Raw genomic sequence first — 18,686 nt, 5'->3', positions numbered from 1 at the left:
TTGTGGTTTAAAGTACTTTGTAGTGCATTGCACAAGGAGTACTTTTTTAGACCTTTTTTACAAATTAGTAAGGCCTGGGTCTTACAGTTTTTTGTGATCTCCACAGCAAGAAATCATACTGAGGGGCCGAGGTCGTGGCTCAGCAGTACAGTGTTCGCCTAGCACATGTGAGGCGCTGGGTTTGATCCTCAGCACCACATAAAAATAAATAAATAAAATAAAGGTGTTGTATCCAACTACAACTAAAAAATATTTTTAAAAAAGAAGATGGCAGTGTAAGGCTGGCTGCTTCTAAGTGATTGCCTAAACATTTCTTCCTATTTACTTCTCTTAGAGGGTTAAATAAATTAAAAAACCTGAACATTCAGAATGCGAAACTGAAATGACCAATTATTTCACCATGAAAAAAAGGCCCAAACTGAAACCATCTCCCTAGCTTTCCCTGAGTGTCCTTTCAGGATATTCTAATCAAAGTTAGAAAAAGAAACAGACGAAGGGGGCAGGGGGTTAGCAGTGATGGTGAATGAGATGGACATCATTATCCAAAGTACAGTATGTGTGTAGTATGAATTGTAATGCATCCCGCCGTCATACGTAGATTTAAAAAAAAAAAAAAAAGAAGAAGAAACAGACAAAGACACGACAGACACAATGGTCTTCTCCCCTCTGCCATGGCCTGGCCGCCCTGGCTGCGAGAGTGCAGGAGAGAGCTGGGGAATCCCATCAGGCAGGTCTTTAGACTACATGGAGCTGCCTAAAATTCTTCAACTGACTTCTAGCATCACAAACTGGTCTCTCTGTGGGCTCATATGGAATAGGTTTGTATGAGAGCAATACTACCAGCAATGCTATCAAATCTGACTATCAAGTCATGCCCACACTGACCTGGGCATGCTGACCACATTAGCAAATCCTAAATTCCTATCCAGGGTGTTAAATTCTTCAACTCATTTACCACGAAGAAAACTCAATTTTCCCCCCAATTCACTGATTCAGAAAACACGCACCAAACACTTGTTATGTGCCTTCAGAGTAGGCACTAGGATATAAAGCAAATAAAGACAAATACGAGCAGTTTCTGACCTCAAGGAAGCCCAGAGATCAATGAGGAAGTCAGAAAGGAAATAAATAAGTTAAGCTTTATAGGGGATAAAAATAAGTGAAATATGTAGGTGAAATAAACAAGTCCCCTGAGGTGGGGGCGATTAATATCCCCAGTGATGTCCTCCAGGAAAGTCTTCTTAGAGGAACTGGTCAGAGTCGAATCTTAAGAAGCACCTGGAAAGGGAGGCAGGGTGAAAATGGCCACCTCTGGAAGAAGAGCTGACCCAGCAGCTCGACTCTGGAAGGCCTCGAGAACTCCGGAGCGCGGGCAGGTCTGCACCAGGCTGAGGATCTGACTGTCGTTGGTAGGCTGGAGCGATTCCACTTTTTTGCTTCTTTATTATTATTTCAAATTTTAAAAGACCTCTTTTTATTTCCAAAGTTATTTATGATGCTGCCTATGCTTTAAAAACTGCACATTACCTCTGACCCACTTGCAGAAGATCTTCAGAACCTTTTGCCTAAAATCTCTGCCTCCAGACAATGAGTACACGTGGAAGACGTGTGGAAGTGTGGCAGAGTTTAGACCTATCCAGTGTTCACTGCAATTCTTTTCTGGCATTTCTTTTTGTGTTAAGAGTCTGGAAAGCCCAAAGTTCTTAGAATTCCTTGAAACTAAGGTTTTGAATGTCCATAGTTTTCACCAAATTGACAGATGCACATGAAGCCCTGAAGTACAAATGAACAATGCAGGGGTGTTACATATCTGGGAGCCGGTGCAGCTGGGACAGATTCTACTGTTTGGGATGTGTTCCTCAAAGGTCCACATGTTAAAGGCTTGGTCCCCACCCATGATACTGGTGGACGGAACCTTTAAGAGGTAGGGCCTACTTGCAAGTTTCTGGTTATAGGGGGTACACCCTTGAAGGGGATATTGGGACCCTGGCTGTTCTACTTTCTCTTTCTTTGCTTTTTGGCTGCCATGAGATAAACAGCTTCCTCTGTCACAATCTTACCATGATGTACTGCTCGCCACAAGCCTCAAAGCAATAGGCTATGTACTGAAACCTCCAATACTGTGAACCAAAATAAACCTTTCCTCTTTTTAAGTCGATTACCTCAGGTATTTTGTTATAGTAATGAAAAAGTGACTAACATCTATGTAACTGTATTTCTATAATTCTGCATTCAATATAGGAGATTTAAGTTAAAGAGACCTTTCTATGTTTTTCACTAAACCAAGGTTAAAAACTGCTGCTCCAGAATGACAGACATATGATCCAAAACTAGCATTTGGTACTCCTTAGGATAAAGAAGAAAATTTGGTTAAAAATCAGATATTTTTTAGAGAAATGATTTGCTATATTTCCTGACATCCAGAAGATTCAAACGCTTTTTTTTTTTTTTTTTAATTATAAGATTAAATATCCCTCTTCATAAACCTACTTCTCCCCATATACTCACCATGTTTTGGGCTGAGAATGGGAAATGGATCTCCCAGTTTCCAGAAGAAATACATAAAGGTCAACCATAAGAGACAGGAAAAAAGCAGTCTCTGTTTCTGCACTAAGACAGAAGAGAGAAGACTGTTAGGGAAAGCATGTTAAAGAGCTTGCTCTACTTAAAACTGTGAGTCTATGTATTAATATCTGGTCAATGAATGATGGAACTACACGATTTTTAATGAAAGCATCCTTACCCAACATAAGAGAAACGTGGATGAAATTAAACAGTGGACTGAGTTAAAAGAGACATTGTAGTAGAAGTAGGAACAAAGTTGTGGCAGAACAAATAACACAATCATTCATTTGATATTCATTACGGAACCATTTTAGGACATTGTGAAGTGACCCCAAATAGCAGCAGTTATGTAAGTAACGTACAATTAAAGCTGTCTATATCTCTAATCCCCAAGAACACCCAATCTATGTGCTGACATTAGGAAGGAAAATACTTACACAGTCGGATGTTGCTCACAATAGAATAGCCAATGTAAAAAGGCACCATGAAAACCAGGATCAGCAGAATTATACACAGGTTCATTTTCCAGTGAAAATAACGGGAGCTGAAATAAATGGCAAAGATTGTCACTGGGGGAAGGGTGTGGGGAGGGTAGCAGCTTTCACGTTCTTTAGTCTTCCAAGCATGCCTGGCTCTTTAAACTCAACACTGAACACGTTCCATCTAATTCACCAACTATGCTATTATTATCTACTCGCTGGTAGAGATTAAAAAATATAAATTTTTAGAAGGTATATATGACAATCTTAACCTAAAAATTTCACTAAATGTTAGTACTTTAGTTATATTCATAAGCAATGTATAATAACATTTATCAACATATTCCATTCCTAGTAGTATGAGTTATTTCATCCACTACTAGGAATCTTATTGCAATATAAGAATTAAAGGGAAACAAGGTTAATAGTAATGCATGCCATATAGACTCAAGCATGTCTTTCATACTCAATGTAAACATCTGATTTGCTTTATACTCTTTATAAAATATAAGCCAGGCACAGTGGCACATGCCTTAAGTCCAGTGCCTCAGGAGGCTGAGGCAGGAAGATCACGAGTTCAAATCCAGCCTCAGCAAAAGCAAGCCCCTAAGCACTCAGTGAGACCCTGTCTCTAAATAAAATACAAAATAGGGCTGGGGGTGCGACTCAGTGCCTGAGTGCCCCTGAGATAAATCCCTGTTACTGCTCCCCCCATATATATAACTTATTTAAAAAGTTTAGTTCTTTTGCTTTGTATAATGATTTATCATAATTCACCCATTTAAAGTGCAAAATTCAATGATCTTTAACATATTCACAAGTCAGTGCAACTACCACATTGATTCTAGAACAATTTCATTACTCCCTAAAGAAACCCTGTACCTGTTACCACTTTCTAATTCCCCTCCCTCGATCTTCCCAATTCTAGGAAACCAAAGTATTTCTGTTTCTATGGACTGGCCTACTCTGGACATGTCATGTGAATGGCATCTCATAACTCGTGATCTTTTATGACTAGCTTCTTTCACTTAGCATAATGTTTGCAAGGTTCATCCATGTTGTAGCATGTATCAAAAGTTCATTTCTTTTTAATAAATTTTGAAATATTCACCCTGTTGTTTATCCATTCATTAGTTGTTGGATAATTGGACTGCTTTACAATTTAGTTACCATAGATAGCGATGCTACGAGCATTTTCGTACAGTTTTAGTGAGACTGTGCATTTCCATTTCTCTTTAGGCAGAACTTGAAGAGACCTGCTGGGCCATAGGGGTATCTACACTCAACCTTGGGAGGCATGACCATGTTCCCCAGCAGTGCGTGAGGATTCCGATTCCTGCTCGGCCCCACCAACACCCGTCCCGTCACCGCGGCTTTGCTGCGTCCCCTGGCGGTCATGATGCAGAGCTCCTTTTCCTGCTTCTCCGCCTCTACATTATCACCTTTGGAGAGCTGCCCTTCAGGTTCTTTGTCCATTTTTTAGAATTTTTTTTTTTAAACTATTAAACTGCAAGGGGTATGTATACATCCTAGGTAAAAATCCCTTGTCAGACAGAAGATTTGCAAAATTTCCTTCTATTCTTGGACATCTGTTCGCTTCTTGATAGCGTCCTTTGTATTTACTGATTTTAAACTTAGGTAGGTCTGGTTTCAAAAACTGGCTGAGCAGCTAAGTGGCTTAAAAGGATATATAAAATACAGGGTGAGAAGTAACCTGTAAGGAAATAGGAAAGAAAGCAACAACAATGGCAAAAGATAGGTAAAATATTGGACCAGGCCTAATGGCTTTTGTGAAATAGGTTTAGAAACATGCTGTGAGTGGGCCACAACTTTAGTTTTCAGTTTTCTAATGGTCAATATGAAATAGAAAATTTGATTAGTTAGATAAAATCATGTGTCTGTAAAAAAATAAACCATTGTCTCCAAGGAAGCATAATTATTACTGACTTATTATTACTGGATTATTACCAAGACAAAAATGAAACTTCTCTAATGATTTCATAAGGAAGAAAATGTGAGATCCATCTGCAATACCTTGAACAATATTCTTTCAAGAGAAACATCAGTGTGTTGCAGAGGACGGTTTCTTACTATTTCCCCCTTAGCACCAATGACAGAACCTGACAACAAAGAGCCATTCAGTAAGGGCTACCCTACGGGAGCAAAATCCAGTTCTCTAGATAATAGACAGCCTTTTACTCATCTGGATCAGCCCAGTTTAGAGCATCTAGAGAGGCAAACAAGCTGCACATGCCCCAGGCAATCCCATAAAATGTTTCAGCTAAGTTCTGAAATATTCTGTGAGACAGTGGGTTTGAAACTACAGGTGTTGTTCCACGAGTAGCACATGTGTTAACTAGTGTTTTGGGCTGAGTTTAAAATGATGGTTTCTTGAGAAATGAAGGATCCTGACAAGATTTTATATTTGAATAGGAGGCCATACACCCAACTTCAACACTCTTAGGGCCCAGATTCTCTTTTACACACACACACACACACACACACACACGTATTAGCTGTAGATGGACACAACACCTTTATTTCACTTATTCACTTTTATATGGTGCTGAAGAATGAAGCCAGTACCTCACACATGCTAGGCAAGCGGTCCACCACTGAGCCACAACCCCAGCCCCACAGATTCTCTTTTGAACACTATGCTGAATCCAGTCACTATACAGATATAATACATTTCTGTTCCACAGTTGAGCCAAATGTTAGCATGAAGAAATAGGTATGACTACGGACATATCTCGGCCTAAACAAACTCAATCTCTCCCCCAAATACCTAAAGAACAGGATTTTAGCAATGCTATTTTCTATATTCTTTTAGATAAATTATTTCAGAAATTTGAAAAAATACACCAAATATATAGTTTCCTATTATACAGGATTATTGATTATGAATTAAAAGCTGAGAGAAATCATCTACCAAAAATAATAACTATGGTTTTAGATTATGTGAGTCATAAGTCTATATTTATTTTTTTATGTTGCTGGGGGTTGAACCCAGGGCCTTGTGCATGCGAGACAGCCACTCTACCAGCTGAGCTACATCCCAGCCCCCATAATCCTTTCTATCAACATTTAGATGAGTGGTTAGCAAACTACGCCCTGGCAGCTACCTATTCTTACAAGGGAGACCTTACTGGAGTACAGCCACACCCACTTGTTCTTGTATTGCTTATGGTTGCTTCTGATTTACAGCAGCAGAGTTCAGTAATTGTGATAGAAACCCTTTGGCCCACAATGCGAACCTATTTAAATAACAGAGAAACACTTAGGTTGTGAGAATAAAATATAATAACCAGCAGGTAAAATAATATTTGCCTATTCTCCACAGTCACTGGATCTATATCCAGCTTACTCCCCAAAAGTCTGTATCATTGAAGAACAAGTCTAAAAGTACAAGAGTAAAAGTAAATTTCTGTTTAATCGTACTACAGCTTATTAAATGATCTATCAGGAGCAACTTTATTTTTTTTAACCTTTCAATATTTTATGTTTAAGCATCTCTATTTTATGTCTTCAATTTTTTTTTCAACTCTGATTCTTAAAAAAGAATTTGAGAGTAAAGTCTCTCTGTAAGTCTCAAGTATCAGCAGCCTATAATGAATTTATACAGCTTAGCTTGGCATGGATTCCTGACTATGAGTGAAAGGCCACTTTATTCCTAAAAGATCTTTTCATGTGGTAATAAAAAAGTACAACAAAAGTCAACATAGCAAATCTGATAAATGCCATATACAGATAAAAAATTCTTAAGCTTGCAATTTGACATAAAAGAAATATTTTGGAAAAACTGTCTAATAAACTAATAGGTTTGTTATTTGGCAGGGAGTAAAGAGTTACTTTAAAAAAATGTTTTAAAAAACATTCTAAGTAGGGGTTGTAGCTCAGTGGCAGAGCACTTGCCTAGCATGTGTTCAATCCTTAGCACCACATACAAATAAATAAATAAATAAAAGGTGTTTTGTCTAAAGGAAAAAAAAAAAAAAAACTAAGTTCAATCAAACTTGATTATGCCTGTAAAATAAAAAAAGATAACTGAGACAATAAATTCATTTTCAGAGAGGTCCTTAAATAACTCTGAAAAATCCACATGGTAGATTTTTTTTTTTTTAAATTAAGATTCAGATTACTTTTACATGGTAAAGAGTGGAGCACTGTGTTTCTCAAGAGGCAAGTTATTTAGTATTCTTACTCACCTGCTATTCAGTACTCCTAAGATTTCAAAGATGATCAGCTCAAACATGGTGCAAGAAAATGCAAAAGTCACAGAGAAGATCACCTGTACAACATATTGTCGCACCTGTTAAAAGCCAAAAAAGAGATAGAAGTTGATTACTTCCTGGCTAGGAGGCAAGTCAGAAACCTTATTTTTAGAAATTCTCAAGTCATTGGAGACAGATGACCAACATCCACTTGTGGTTGGGGAATTTAAAGCATGAGAAGATGAAGTGACAGGGTCAGAAGTAGCATTTAGAATTCTTAATGCACACTGATCCCCCCCCGCCCCCCCCCCCAAAAAAAAGAGCTTTAAATCTTGATAAAATGTTCAACACAACAACAGTTTTTCAACACTCTGCAGATCTCAGATCAGTTCTGGAACCTCCATTGGGAGGCCTAACAGTACTGGGCAGAAGAGAACCTTCAGAACTTTGGGCTCTGACAACTACCAACCCCCCCGGAGAGGTTTAATGGAGAACATTCTACAATGACAGAAAGGCAGTTCAGTACCACTAATTTATTACAAAATAAGGAAGATTAATTAGAAGATGTCCATTCTAGGGTGGTGATTTTGTGACTCCAAGGCTTAAAATGAGAACCAGACCAACTTCTGAATTCTGGTAGTAGTTTCAAATGTAAGATTGGTGATTCAGAGCTAGACAGACAGAGGAAAGGGAACCTTTATGAGACACTGTGAGAATAACTGCTACTGGCATATATCCCGATGTAACTACAGCATGGCATTCCTCGCTCCATGTGACCTGGCTTTCTATTTTATTTTTTAAATCTAAGCCTAATCATATTCTGCAGTTTCATTGTCGGAATAATTTTCATTTGGCAAAAAGCTTCCTATTTTGGAAGTGAACATGATCTTTAACAGGCATTTTTCTTATTTTGTTTTTAAACAATGTAAACTCATACAGTATAAGCATAACAATGTTTTCTTCTCACCTCGTAGTCCTTAAACAATTGACGCATGAAGAAAAGCCACCCAAATCCAAAAAACAGTATCTATAGGAGAAAAAAAACAGAATGTCAATATATATCTTCTTTTGAGAAATGCTTCAAAGAGAATACATCTAACTTATTTCACAGATTAAAGATGAGATCCACTCACAACACTGGAAAGAGATGTTTAGATGCTCTTAGATTTCTGAGATTATCCATGCTATAGAATGTGTTATAAATTAGACAAAAATGGAAGTACTTATATATTTTCCCATAGTCTTGTGATAGCCAGGGAAGTTAGCAAACAGACAGGACTCAGTGGAACTTGTTTCTAATAGATGATCCTTGTTTGCAAGTATTAAAAACCTCAGTGGAAAGGAGTTGAGACAAAAATAGAGTAGAAGCTGGGTGTGGTGGTGCACGCCTGTAATCCGAGTGGCTCAGTAGGCTGAGGCAGGAGGATGGATAATTCAAAGCCAGCCTCGGCAATGATGAGGTGCTAAGCAACTCAGTGAGACCCTGTCTCTACATAAAATACAAAATAGGGCTGGGGTGTGCCTCAGCGGTCGAGTGCCCCTGAGTTCAATCCCTGGTACCAAAAAAAAAAAAAAAGTAGTAGAAAGACAAATACTTTTTATGTGTGTTTCCTTCAGAGAGCTTTCTTAGCTTCCCCCTCATCCTGCTCAAACTACAAAGAATGTTTCCACCTTGGTATAAAGCTGGGGTTGTAGAATCCCGCTTCCGTCAGTTTTGATCCAAACCGGCAGAGACAATCATCACACATCAGCTGACAAAGCTGGTTCGCTTTTCACTACTAAATAGAGCCATCACACACATTCTGACACAATTCCTCTCTTCTTCTTACGTTTGTCAAAAACTTTATGAATTACTCCTGGTTCTGTAGACTCTGCCTTATGAAGCCTCTGCTGTTCTCTGATAGGACCTTCCTTCCCTCCAGCCCTCACCCACTTGTAATCCTATAGGTCTCAACAAACATATTATTCCTCATGGAAGGACTTCTTTTTCCCATGAAAAAAGAGAAATTGCTCTTTTTATAAAACCCTATTTCACCCTGTACTTGCCTCATCAAAGCACCAGCCACAGAGTTTTATAATGTCTAATTATAATGACTTTATTATAAGCTCTGTGAGGACAAGGACCACGTCTGTCTTGTTGATGTTTGTATTCGCAGCACACCGTATAATGCCCGCACACAACAGTCTCTCCGTAAGTGTGTGTTGGGTGGCTAAATGGTCAAGTCAAAGATGGCTGCTTTTCAGCAAAAACCCAATCTTGAAAATTTTGCAGATTACTACACGTGCTGTACTAAGTGTTGGGAACCCAAAGATGAGTAACGTAGTCGTCACCCTCCAGAAGCTCACTCTATCATGGGAAAGACATCAAATAAATAATTACAATGTAATATGGATGTGCAAGGACAGAGACATGTACATGATCCCGAAAAAACAATGAGGGAGACCAAATCAATCTGTATGTAAGATTTTCAAAGAAGATGATACCTGAGCTGAGGGAGGTTATAATTTAGGGTTAAAACTTGATATCGTGTGCAAATTTGGGAATTAGGCACATTTTTCTACAGTTTCCCAGGTATATTTACCACATACTCAAAAGTTTCCTAGGCCCTAAAATACTGAAAATCATTCTCTTAAAGGATGACTAAGAATCAGGCAGGAAAAAACAGAGGTGGTAAGGGCAGGGGGACAGGGCTTCCAGACAGCAAGTCCATTCCTAAAGGCATGGAGCACCCAGCCCTGGGATACGCTGGCAACCCCTGCCCAGTGCTGCTGGGAGACATCATTCACAGGAGGAAGGGCTGGGGTAGCTCACCGTGCAGTGCTGTGCAGCACGCTCAGGGCCCTGGGTTCAATTCCTTCAAAATAAATAAAATAAACAATAACCAAGGGGGGAAAAGAAAAGAAACAAGGAAAGTGGTTAAAAATGAGGCTGGATCTTGAAAACTGTGAGGAAGTTGCAACTAAAGAATTAAATGGTATAAATACACTTTTCTCAAACCCTTTGAGCGGCAAAGGGAAGAAAAAAAAAATGAGGCTGGAGAGGAGAAACAGAGGCCCAATCTCTGAGAGTCCTAAAGGCCACCCCAATGACCTTGGGTCTATAAATGGTGAGGGCCATTTTTTTTTGGGGGGGGGGGGGTATTTGAATGCTTCAACAGCTTTATTCACAATTATAAAAGCTAGAAACAATTTAAATGCCTTTAAATCGATGAAAGCATTAAAAAATATAACAGAATAGTACTTAGCAATAAAAATAACCAAACATGTAGAATCTGAAAGTATTAGTCTAATTAACATAAGAAACAGGACTCAAGTGAGGGTCATTTAAGCAGGAGTCGACAAGGCCCTTTTGTGGTTTACCCCAGAACACGACAGTAGCAGCAAAAGAACCAACTCTAGGAAAAGAAACCTAGGAGGTTGTTATCTCTTCTCTTCAGACAGATGATAAAGGCCTGAATTAAGACTTTGGTGAAAGAGGAGGAAGCAACAGATTTGAGAGCTATTAGAAGGTAACCAGCAGGAAAGAGTCAAGAAGGACTAGTTTAGAACACAGGATGAAGAATAAGCCACTGTTAAGAGTCTGTAAACAAGTCAAAATAACACCTGGCATTTTGCCAGGGGAATGTTAGAGTTCGTAAACAAGTCTAGATGGTGCCTGGCAAAATGCCAGAGGGAGTGGTTTGAGAAGTAACGCCAGCAAGCCATTAAGTGTGGAGATTCCTGATTGGTTGACTGATGTATCTAGTTTATGCTAATTAGACAAGCTGTGTGGAATGTATAAATACTGCTCCTGTCCTGCAATAAACGGCTCCCACTCCTGCTGTATCAACGTACACAAGTTGCTCGTCACCCCCCGGTTACTTTGCCCAGCCAGCCAGGCTCCGGCAAGCCACCTCTGTTGTAAGAAGAGTGGAAGAGGAGATTTGGCAATGGGACGGGAGGATGGAGAAGATGATGAGTATATTTTAGACATGCCAAGGGCCAGAGGGCCTCTCTGGCCAAGATGCCCAGCATTTGAGTAAAAGATTACAAAGGCAGGACTGAGATTTACCTCTAAGTTGAAACCACCCAGTGGGATTCTCCAAGATGGAATGCACAGCGCGAGGAGAGCGAGGCACGAGGAAGAGAACACCAGGACAGGCGCGGGGAGAGACAAGGAGGGGACAGAGGAGGACTGTCAGAGACAACAGAACCAGAGAAGGGTGTCCTGAAGCCACGGCCCAGGCTGAGCGCAGTGCTACATGCCACAGAGGGGGAGAATGAAGCCAGGAAGGGAAATGTTCAAGGGCGGGCGTGGCTCAGTGCAGAGCACTTGATTAGCCGCACAAGGCCCTGTTCAATCCTCAGCACAAAAAACAACCAACCAACCAACAACCAGGCCTTTGTAATTTGCTCAATGATGACCTTAAGAAAAACAGTTTGAACAGGGAGGTAGAGGGAGACCCAGCCCATGGTGGGCTGAGGGTAAATGGGGGTAAAGGCAGGTGGAGACAATGAATGGCTTTAAGGAGAGCCAAGGAAGAGAAAGAGACATGAGACAGCATCCTGGAGAAGAGGGGGGTAAGGGAAGGTTTCCTGCACAGGGAAGAAAGCACAGAGGAGGGGCAGACCAACACGGGAGGAGCCGATATGATTAACTATTATCACTAGCAGCTCACCTTCACGGATCATTTACTTTATTCCAGGTTATGCACTACAGCATTATAATCTCAAATTAAAAAAAAAAAATCACAAAAACTCAGTGAGGTAGGTTTGATTCTCCTATTTTCAGAAAGAAAGCTGAAATTCAGAGAAGTTAAAATGAATATAAGAATTAGGGTTCAAACTGAAGTCTGAGCGACCTACTCCAACACCTACGCTTTTAACCACTTCACAATGGGCGACTCCAGATCAAAGGCATAGGCTGAGTGAGGCCTGTAGAGGAGCAGGAGACACCTTGTGTTCTGACGTGGGGGGAGGAGGTGAAAATGACTGTGGATGGATAATCTCTTAATTAAAATGCAGGAAGTAAAAGGAGATCAGTCTTTTGGTCACTGTTGACTAAGTAGGAGGCAAGAACATCTGCTACGAGGTGAGCATGGAGAACAGGGGCTTTGAGGAAAGTGATAAAGATCCAGAGAAATCATAAGGGGTGGAACAAACAACTAAAGTCATGAAAGCGAATGAGTCAATGATGTGAGGGTTAAGCTTGTGGCATCGGCAAACTGGACACTGTATATGATTTTCTATAGCAGCCTTCAGGCCCCTGTATCAATAGTGTACAAGCTAAAACAGTGATCCAAATGTGGACTTTCGTAGGAAGGTAAAGGAAAAAGAGAGACAAGAAGGTAACTTGGGATCCATTAATCTAGACTAAGTAGAAAAGGAGAGAGGCAAAGAGATTAGAAGAAAAAATTCTAGACTATCTAGGAGGCCTGCTGGCCAGTGTGACATTCAGTTCAGAGTTTAGAGGTCTTATATGATATATGAAGGCATGATTGAAGGTGGAGAAGTTTAGTAATTAGGGCTAGGAGTGGTGTGCAGGTGGATTAAAAAAAATCAACAAGATCATTCTAAAATGGAACTTTAGATAAGGAAAACAAGCAAAAATTATAAATTTGTATGATGAGATGGGGAACAGAACTAAATATACATTTTTCATGTTTTATTGTGTGCTCCTTTCCCACTGACAAAGAAAGTTTACAAAGACTTTTAAACTACACACACACACGCACACACACACACACACACACGGTAACTGGAGCTGAGCACAGTGGAGTGTGCCTCACCACACACGCGCACACACACACACACACACACGCACACACACACAGTAACTGGAGCTGAGCACAGTGGAGTGTGCCTCACCGCACGCACACGCACGCACACACACACACACACACACGGTAACTGGGGCTGAGCACAGTGGAGTGTGCCTCACCTGAGTCCCAGCTACTCACAGGGCTGAGTCAGGAGGAGTGCTTGAGCCTCTGAGTTTGAGGCCAATCTTGGCAACAGAGTGAGACCCTGTTTCTTTCAGAAAGAAAGGAAAAAAAAAAGAACCTGGATGATTTATTATATCCAAGGTACATCATGTGAATTCTGGCAAGATTATAGGGGACCTAAGAAGCATGCAGAAGGAAAAGACAATTTCAAAAAGCTTGCAAATAAAATGGAAAGTGCACAGATTAAAAAAAAAATACTTTTGAGACTTGTACAGAGGAGAGCCTTAACCTTGGGACTTAACCTTGTGTACTCTGCAACTGATAAGGTTTATGACTGTAAGAGGGTTCAAAACAGGTAAGTTTATAAAAATGACCTCTAGCTTAAAAATTATCTATAAACAGAAAAGATGGCCATTAGTAAGATACTTATTAAGGAACCAGCTGGAAAAAGACACCTTTCTTGAATCATTTGTAGATTCAATATTTTTTTCATTTAATATGTATCATATTGATTATTTATGCCAGATCCTGGGACAGAATGGTGAACAAGAAAGCCTGGCTGCTGCTCTTGGGGTCCATACTCTATGGAGGAGGTGAACAAGTGGTCACCATGTGGCAGCACTGATGGAAGGGAAGCAGGTCAAGGACATCATGGTAGCCCTTATGGGGACACCTACCGAATCCAGCCTTGGATGTCCAAACAGATCTGAAGACCAAACAGAAGTAAGCCAGGAGTAAGGGGGGAGGGATATGGGGCAGATCCAGAAAGGCAGAGGAGACTGTGTGGAAACCTGGGGCACGACAGACTGTTCAGGTTATGGAAAGCCGGGCAGCTTGGGCACACGTGTAGTCCCGGCAGGTCGGGAGGCGGAGGCAGGAGGATGGCAAGTTCAAAGCCAGTCTCAGCAACTTAAAATGGAACATAAAAAAGGGATGGGGATATGGGATATGGCTTGGTAGTTAAGTGCCCTGGGTTCAATTATTGGCAAGATAAAGTAGTTTAGGAAGTAGTGCATGAAGTGAAGAGCCATGCTGAAGAGCTAAATGCCATGGTCCCAACAAAAGGGACACTATAAGCCATATTGAGGAGTTTAAATTTTATCTTGTGGCATGGTGAACAACTTCAACAGAAAGACTCTGCTTGAAGCTTACAAGTTGATGTGACCTCTGATTTCAGATTTCATTTCAAATAAACCTTTCAATTCATACAAACAGGAAAAAAATGGGGGGAGGGTTTCTTCCAAGGTAACCGAATCTCTCTAGAAAGGTGCTTTTTATTATATTGATACTTACCAGGCCCTGTTATTCCAGCAAATGACCTGGATACTATGGAATACCAGAGAGAACAAGAGAGATAATACCTTGGACTTTGTGAGTCCACAGATAAAATCACAAATGAACAACAGTGATAAAGAGAAGAAAATACAGTGGAAATGAGGAAGAAGGTGTCCAGAATGAAGCCTACGTTGGTTGGGAGTAGGGGTCAGGCAAAAAAGTGCCCCTGAGGGGGCTGCCGCTGCCACCCAGCGGTCCACTGCCAGAGTGCCTGGAGGTGGGGTTGCATGTGGCCACCTCCCTCCTGGGACACAGTCCAGGGCCTTGAGGGCCAGAGTACCTGAAGGTCTGCTGCCACTGGGGCACAGCCGACTCTGTCTAGGGACACTGGCCAGGGCCTGCAGGACCAGTGTTGGGGTGCCTGAGGGTTGGCTGACCTAAGGTCTACCTGCTGGGAGTGCCAGCCACCACCATCTTGCTGCTTCTTCCTGAGTTGCTCCTTTGTGTGAGTGCAACCTGGTGGCTTCTCTGAGCTGGAAGGCCCTGAGACCTCGGGAACTGCGACAAGCCCAGATCTGTCAGAGAGCGACAGGGTCTGCATGGCCAGTCTGCGTCAGGCAATCCTGAAGAAGCAGCAGAAGTCAGGCGGGGAGCACTCCGCCTGGGGAAGCACAGGTTGGAGAGAGTGGAGAGAGCTGGGCGCTCCCAGCTCTGTGAGCTACAGTTCCAGCCCCTAAACAATACTCTACTGAATGATGAATGGACAGCAGAAGAAATCAGAGGTAAGTGAGAATACCAATGTAATATGTCAGAATCTTGGGCTGGGGATGTGGCTCAAGCGGTAGCGCGCTCGCCTGGCATGTGTGTGGCCCGGATTCGATTCTCAGCACCACAAACAAACAAAGATGTTGTATCCGCCAAAAACTAAAAAAAATAAATATTAAAAATTCAAAAAAAAATGTCAAAATCTCTGGGACACTATGAAGGCAGTACTAAGAGGAAAGTTCATTGCATTGAGCCATTTGTTAAAAGAATAAAAAGTCTGGCTGGGGCTGTAACTCAGTGGTAGAGAAAGTGCTCAGCACATGTGAGGATCTGGGTTTGATCCTCAGCATCACATAAAAAAATAAATAAATAAAATATTGTGTCCATCTACAACTAAAAATATGTTTAAAAAAAGAATAAAAAGTCAATGACTAAATGACCTAACATTACATCTCAAAACCCTAGAAAAACAGGAATAAATCAACACCAAAAGCAGAAGAGAGGAAATAATTAAATTCAGAGGTGAAATCAATGAAACTGAAAGAAACAATTCAAAAAACTGACAAAACAAAAATGCTGGTTCTTTAAAAATAAATAAAATTGATAAACCCATAGCCATGCTAACGAAGAGAAAGAGAAAACCCAATAAAATATGTGATGAAAAAGGAAATGTCATGATAGACACTACTGAAACACTGGAGATAATTAGAAACTATTTTGAAAATTTAATAGAAAAGTTTGAAGATATTGACAAATTTCTACAGACATATGACCTACCCAAACTGCACCAGGAGGACATACATGATTTAAACCGATCAATTTCACGCAAGGAAACAGAAGACACCATCAAAAGCCTTCCAACCAAGAAAAGCCCAGGACCACATGGATTCTCAGCCAGTTCTATAAGACCTTCAAAGAAGAATTAACACCAATATTCCTCCAAGGAGGGAACCCTTCCAAACTCATTCTATATGGCTAATGTCACCCTGATACCAAAACCAAACAAATACACATCAAAGAAAGAAAACTTCAGGCCAACATCCCTGATGAACAGATGCAAAAATTCTTAATAAAATTCTGGCAAATCGCATACAAAAACATATTAAAAAGATAGTGCACCTCGATCCAGTGGGGTTTATCCCAGGGATGCAAGTTTAATGCAACATATGGAAACCAATAAACGTTGTTTGAAACAGGGTCTGTCGCTAAGTGGCGCATTTGGAATCCTCCTGCCTCAGCCTCCTGAGTCACTGGGGTTCTAGGCCTGTGCCACTGTGCCTGACTCATTTCATATTCTTTTTTTTTTTTCCTTGTTGATACTGGGGATAGAACCCAGGGGCACTCCACCACTGAGCCACATCCCCAGCCCTGTTTTGTATTTTATTTAGAGACAGGGTCTCACTGAGTTGATTAGCACCTCGCTTTTGCTGAGGCTGGCTTTGAACCTGCGATCCTCCTGTCTCAGCCTCCCAAACCGCTGGGATCACAGGCGTGAGCTCGTATGTTCTTAGCACTGCTAATTTTTTTTTTTTTTTTTTGAAGAGACAAGGATGATATTCTACAGATAGGAGCACGATGATGAAGAGATAAAAAAAATATTAAACACATTTTTAATGTCACTTTAAGCACTCAAACGGAAATGTCTCTGTCATCTGCCATTTGAAAGAAAAAAATACTTCAAAAGTATTTGAAAAACAGGAGATAAAAGTGAACAGTCAGAAGTCAGATCTACAGATGTTCTGAGTGCAAGCCCTTGGAGAAGGGTCTCCAGTTTCGGGCAAGACAGGCTCTCCAGAAACAAAGGAGCAAGTGCGTGAAGGAAGCCGTGCACTTTGTGGTCAGCGTAGGAAGAAACACCGAGCACCGCACACGCCGCCTAAGGCCAGCGGCTCCACAGCTCGGGGCCGCTGCAGCCGCCGCCGACGCACGGCCGGGGCCTGCGGCGGAACCCGACCGCGTGCTCTGAACCGCGCGCAGCCCTCCGCACGCAGGCCCCGGCCGGACGCCAACGGCACCCGGCCCCGCGCTCCAGCGGCTGCCCTTGGGGCTGGCCGGAGAGCCGGGCGCCCGCCCCGGGAGCCGGGGCCGAGGGAGCCCGGGCCGGCGAGCCCCCTGCCCGTGAGAGGGCACTGGCACTGCCCGCACCGACGGCGAAGAGGAAGGGCCCGCGGCCAGCTCGCCGCGCTGACCCCCGGGGGCACTCCGGCCCAGGAGGCCGAGGCGCCGGGCGGGGTGGAGACCCACCTGGGAGGTTATCATGATGCTGGAGTCTATCAGGAAACTCATGGCAGACGTCAGGAGCGTTCATGTTTCCACTTCCCACTCCCCAGGGCACGACCGCTCGGGCCGCCGGCCCACTAACGCTGCTGGCCTTCGCCCGGAGGCCGNCTGCGCCGCAGCCGACCAATCAGCTTCCGTATCTCGTGCCTTCCGCCTCAGGTCGAGAGTGGGCGGAGCGGGCGCGGCGCCCAGGGGCGGGGCTTAGCCGGGATGGCCGGCGGAGGGGCGGGGCTGAGCCGGGGCGGGATTTAAAGGGTGGGGCTGAACTGGGAGGCCGGCCAAGGGGGCGGGGTTTAGCTGGGTGGCTGGGCCAGAGCGGGCGGGTTATATTGTGGACTGAAAAACCCAAGGCTGGGCAGTGTCTGGTTCTGAGGCCGAGGCCCGTCTTGTTTTAAATGCTGATTCTATTCAACATAATGTCTTGACTAAGAAGATGCCCGGCATTGCAAAATCAATCAATCAGTCAATGCACACATCACTGTAATGACTTCGGCCGGAGTACAGCCTTGAGTTCTAAATGTCATCACCTTTACTTGGTTCCACAAATATCACTGCAGAATTACTCGTGAGGGAAGAATGGACAGGCACGCGAGATGATTAGTGCCTGTAGTGAACCGAGGAAGCCTCTGCTGGGTGCTCAGAACAGCGCCCTCTGTATTAGGGAGGGTGACCTCGGGTTCTCAGTACCCCTGCGGTAGTCTGCGCCTTTGCGTCACCCTGGCAGGAGATCCAGGAGGGTGAGCTAGGAGGGGAGCGCTGGCCCTGGTGCTGTGGCAAGCACCTCCAAGAGCGTGCTCCAAGGTGGGCTGAGGTGAGCTGCCAAGTGAGAAGGGAGGGGACTGAAGACAGCTGTCTCCATGAGAAGAGTAGAATCCACGTGGCCTCAAGAGAGCGAAGTAAGGCTAAGAACTGGAAGTTAATGAAGACTTAAATTAAAAACAAGAAACGATTCCTCAGGAATCGAGTATGAAACACCCCTACCCTTAACATCCACCCTATTATAGTGCTTCAAATATGGACTGACTTACTACTTTATTCATTCAGTACTCATTTCCTGAAGGCTTAATGTACTGCTGTGCATTCTATATCCGCCCCAGAGCCCTAGCTAGTGCGTGTAGTCCCTGTTGTCTTACTGTCTTAGAAACTGTCCAGCCCAGGCTGCAATCAAGACCTGCAAGGCCTCA

General features: G+C 42.6%; 1 protein-coding gene across 1 annotated transcript in view; it reads right to left on the bottom strand.

Moving 5' to 3' along the window:
- Positions 1–17,620, bottom strand: part of LOC107160392 (Golgi pH regulator) — a 41,162-nt gene extending 23,542 nt beyond the window's left edge. The window contains exons 1-5 of the mRNA XM_015507068.2: positions 17,467–17,620; positions 8,226–8,285; positions 7,253–7,356; positions 3,003–3,109; positions 2,509–2,610 (exon numbers count right to left, since the gene is read on the bottom strand). Coding sequence (XP_015362554.1) covers positions 2,509–2,610; positions 3,003–3,109; positions 7,253–7,356; positions 8,226–8,285; positions 17,467–17,508 — 415 coding nt within the window. The 5' untranslated portion in view covers positions 17,509–17,620. The remainder of the gene's footprint in view (positions 1–2,508; positions 2,611–3,002; positions 3,110–7,252; positions 7,357–8,225; positions 8,286–17,466) is intronic.
- Positions 17,621–18,686: the final 1,066 nt, after the last annotated feature.

The sequence above is a fragment of the Marmota marmota genome, unplaced genomic scaffold (assembly GCF_001458135.2).
Source record: "Marmota marmota marmota unplaced genomic scaffold, marMar, whole genome shotgun sequence".
NCBI classification, from domain to species: Eukaryota; Metazoa; Chordata; class Mammalia; order Rodentia; family Sciuridae; genus Marmota; species Marmota marmota.
The sequence above is the reverse complement of the archived record's forward strand: the minus strand, read 5'-3'. Positions and strand labels throughout refer to the sequence as shown.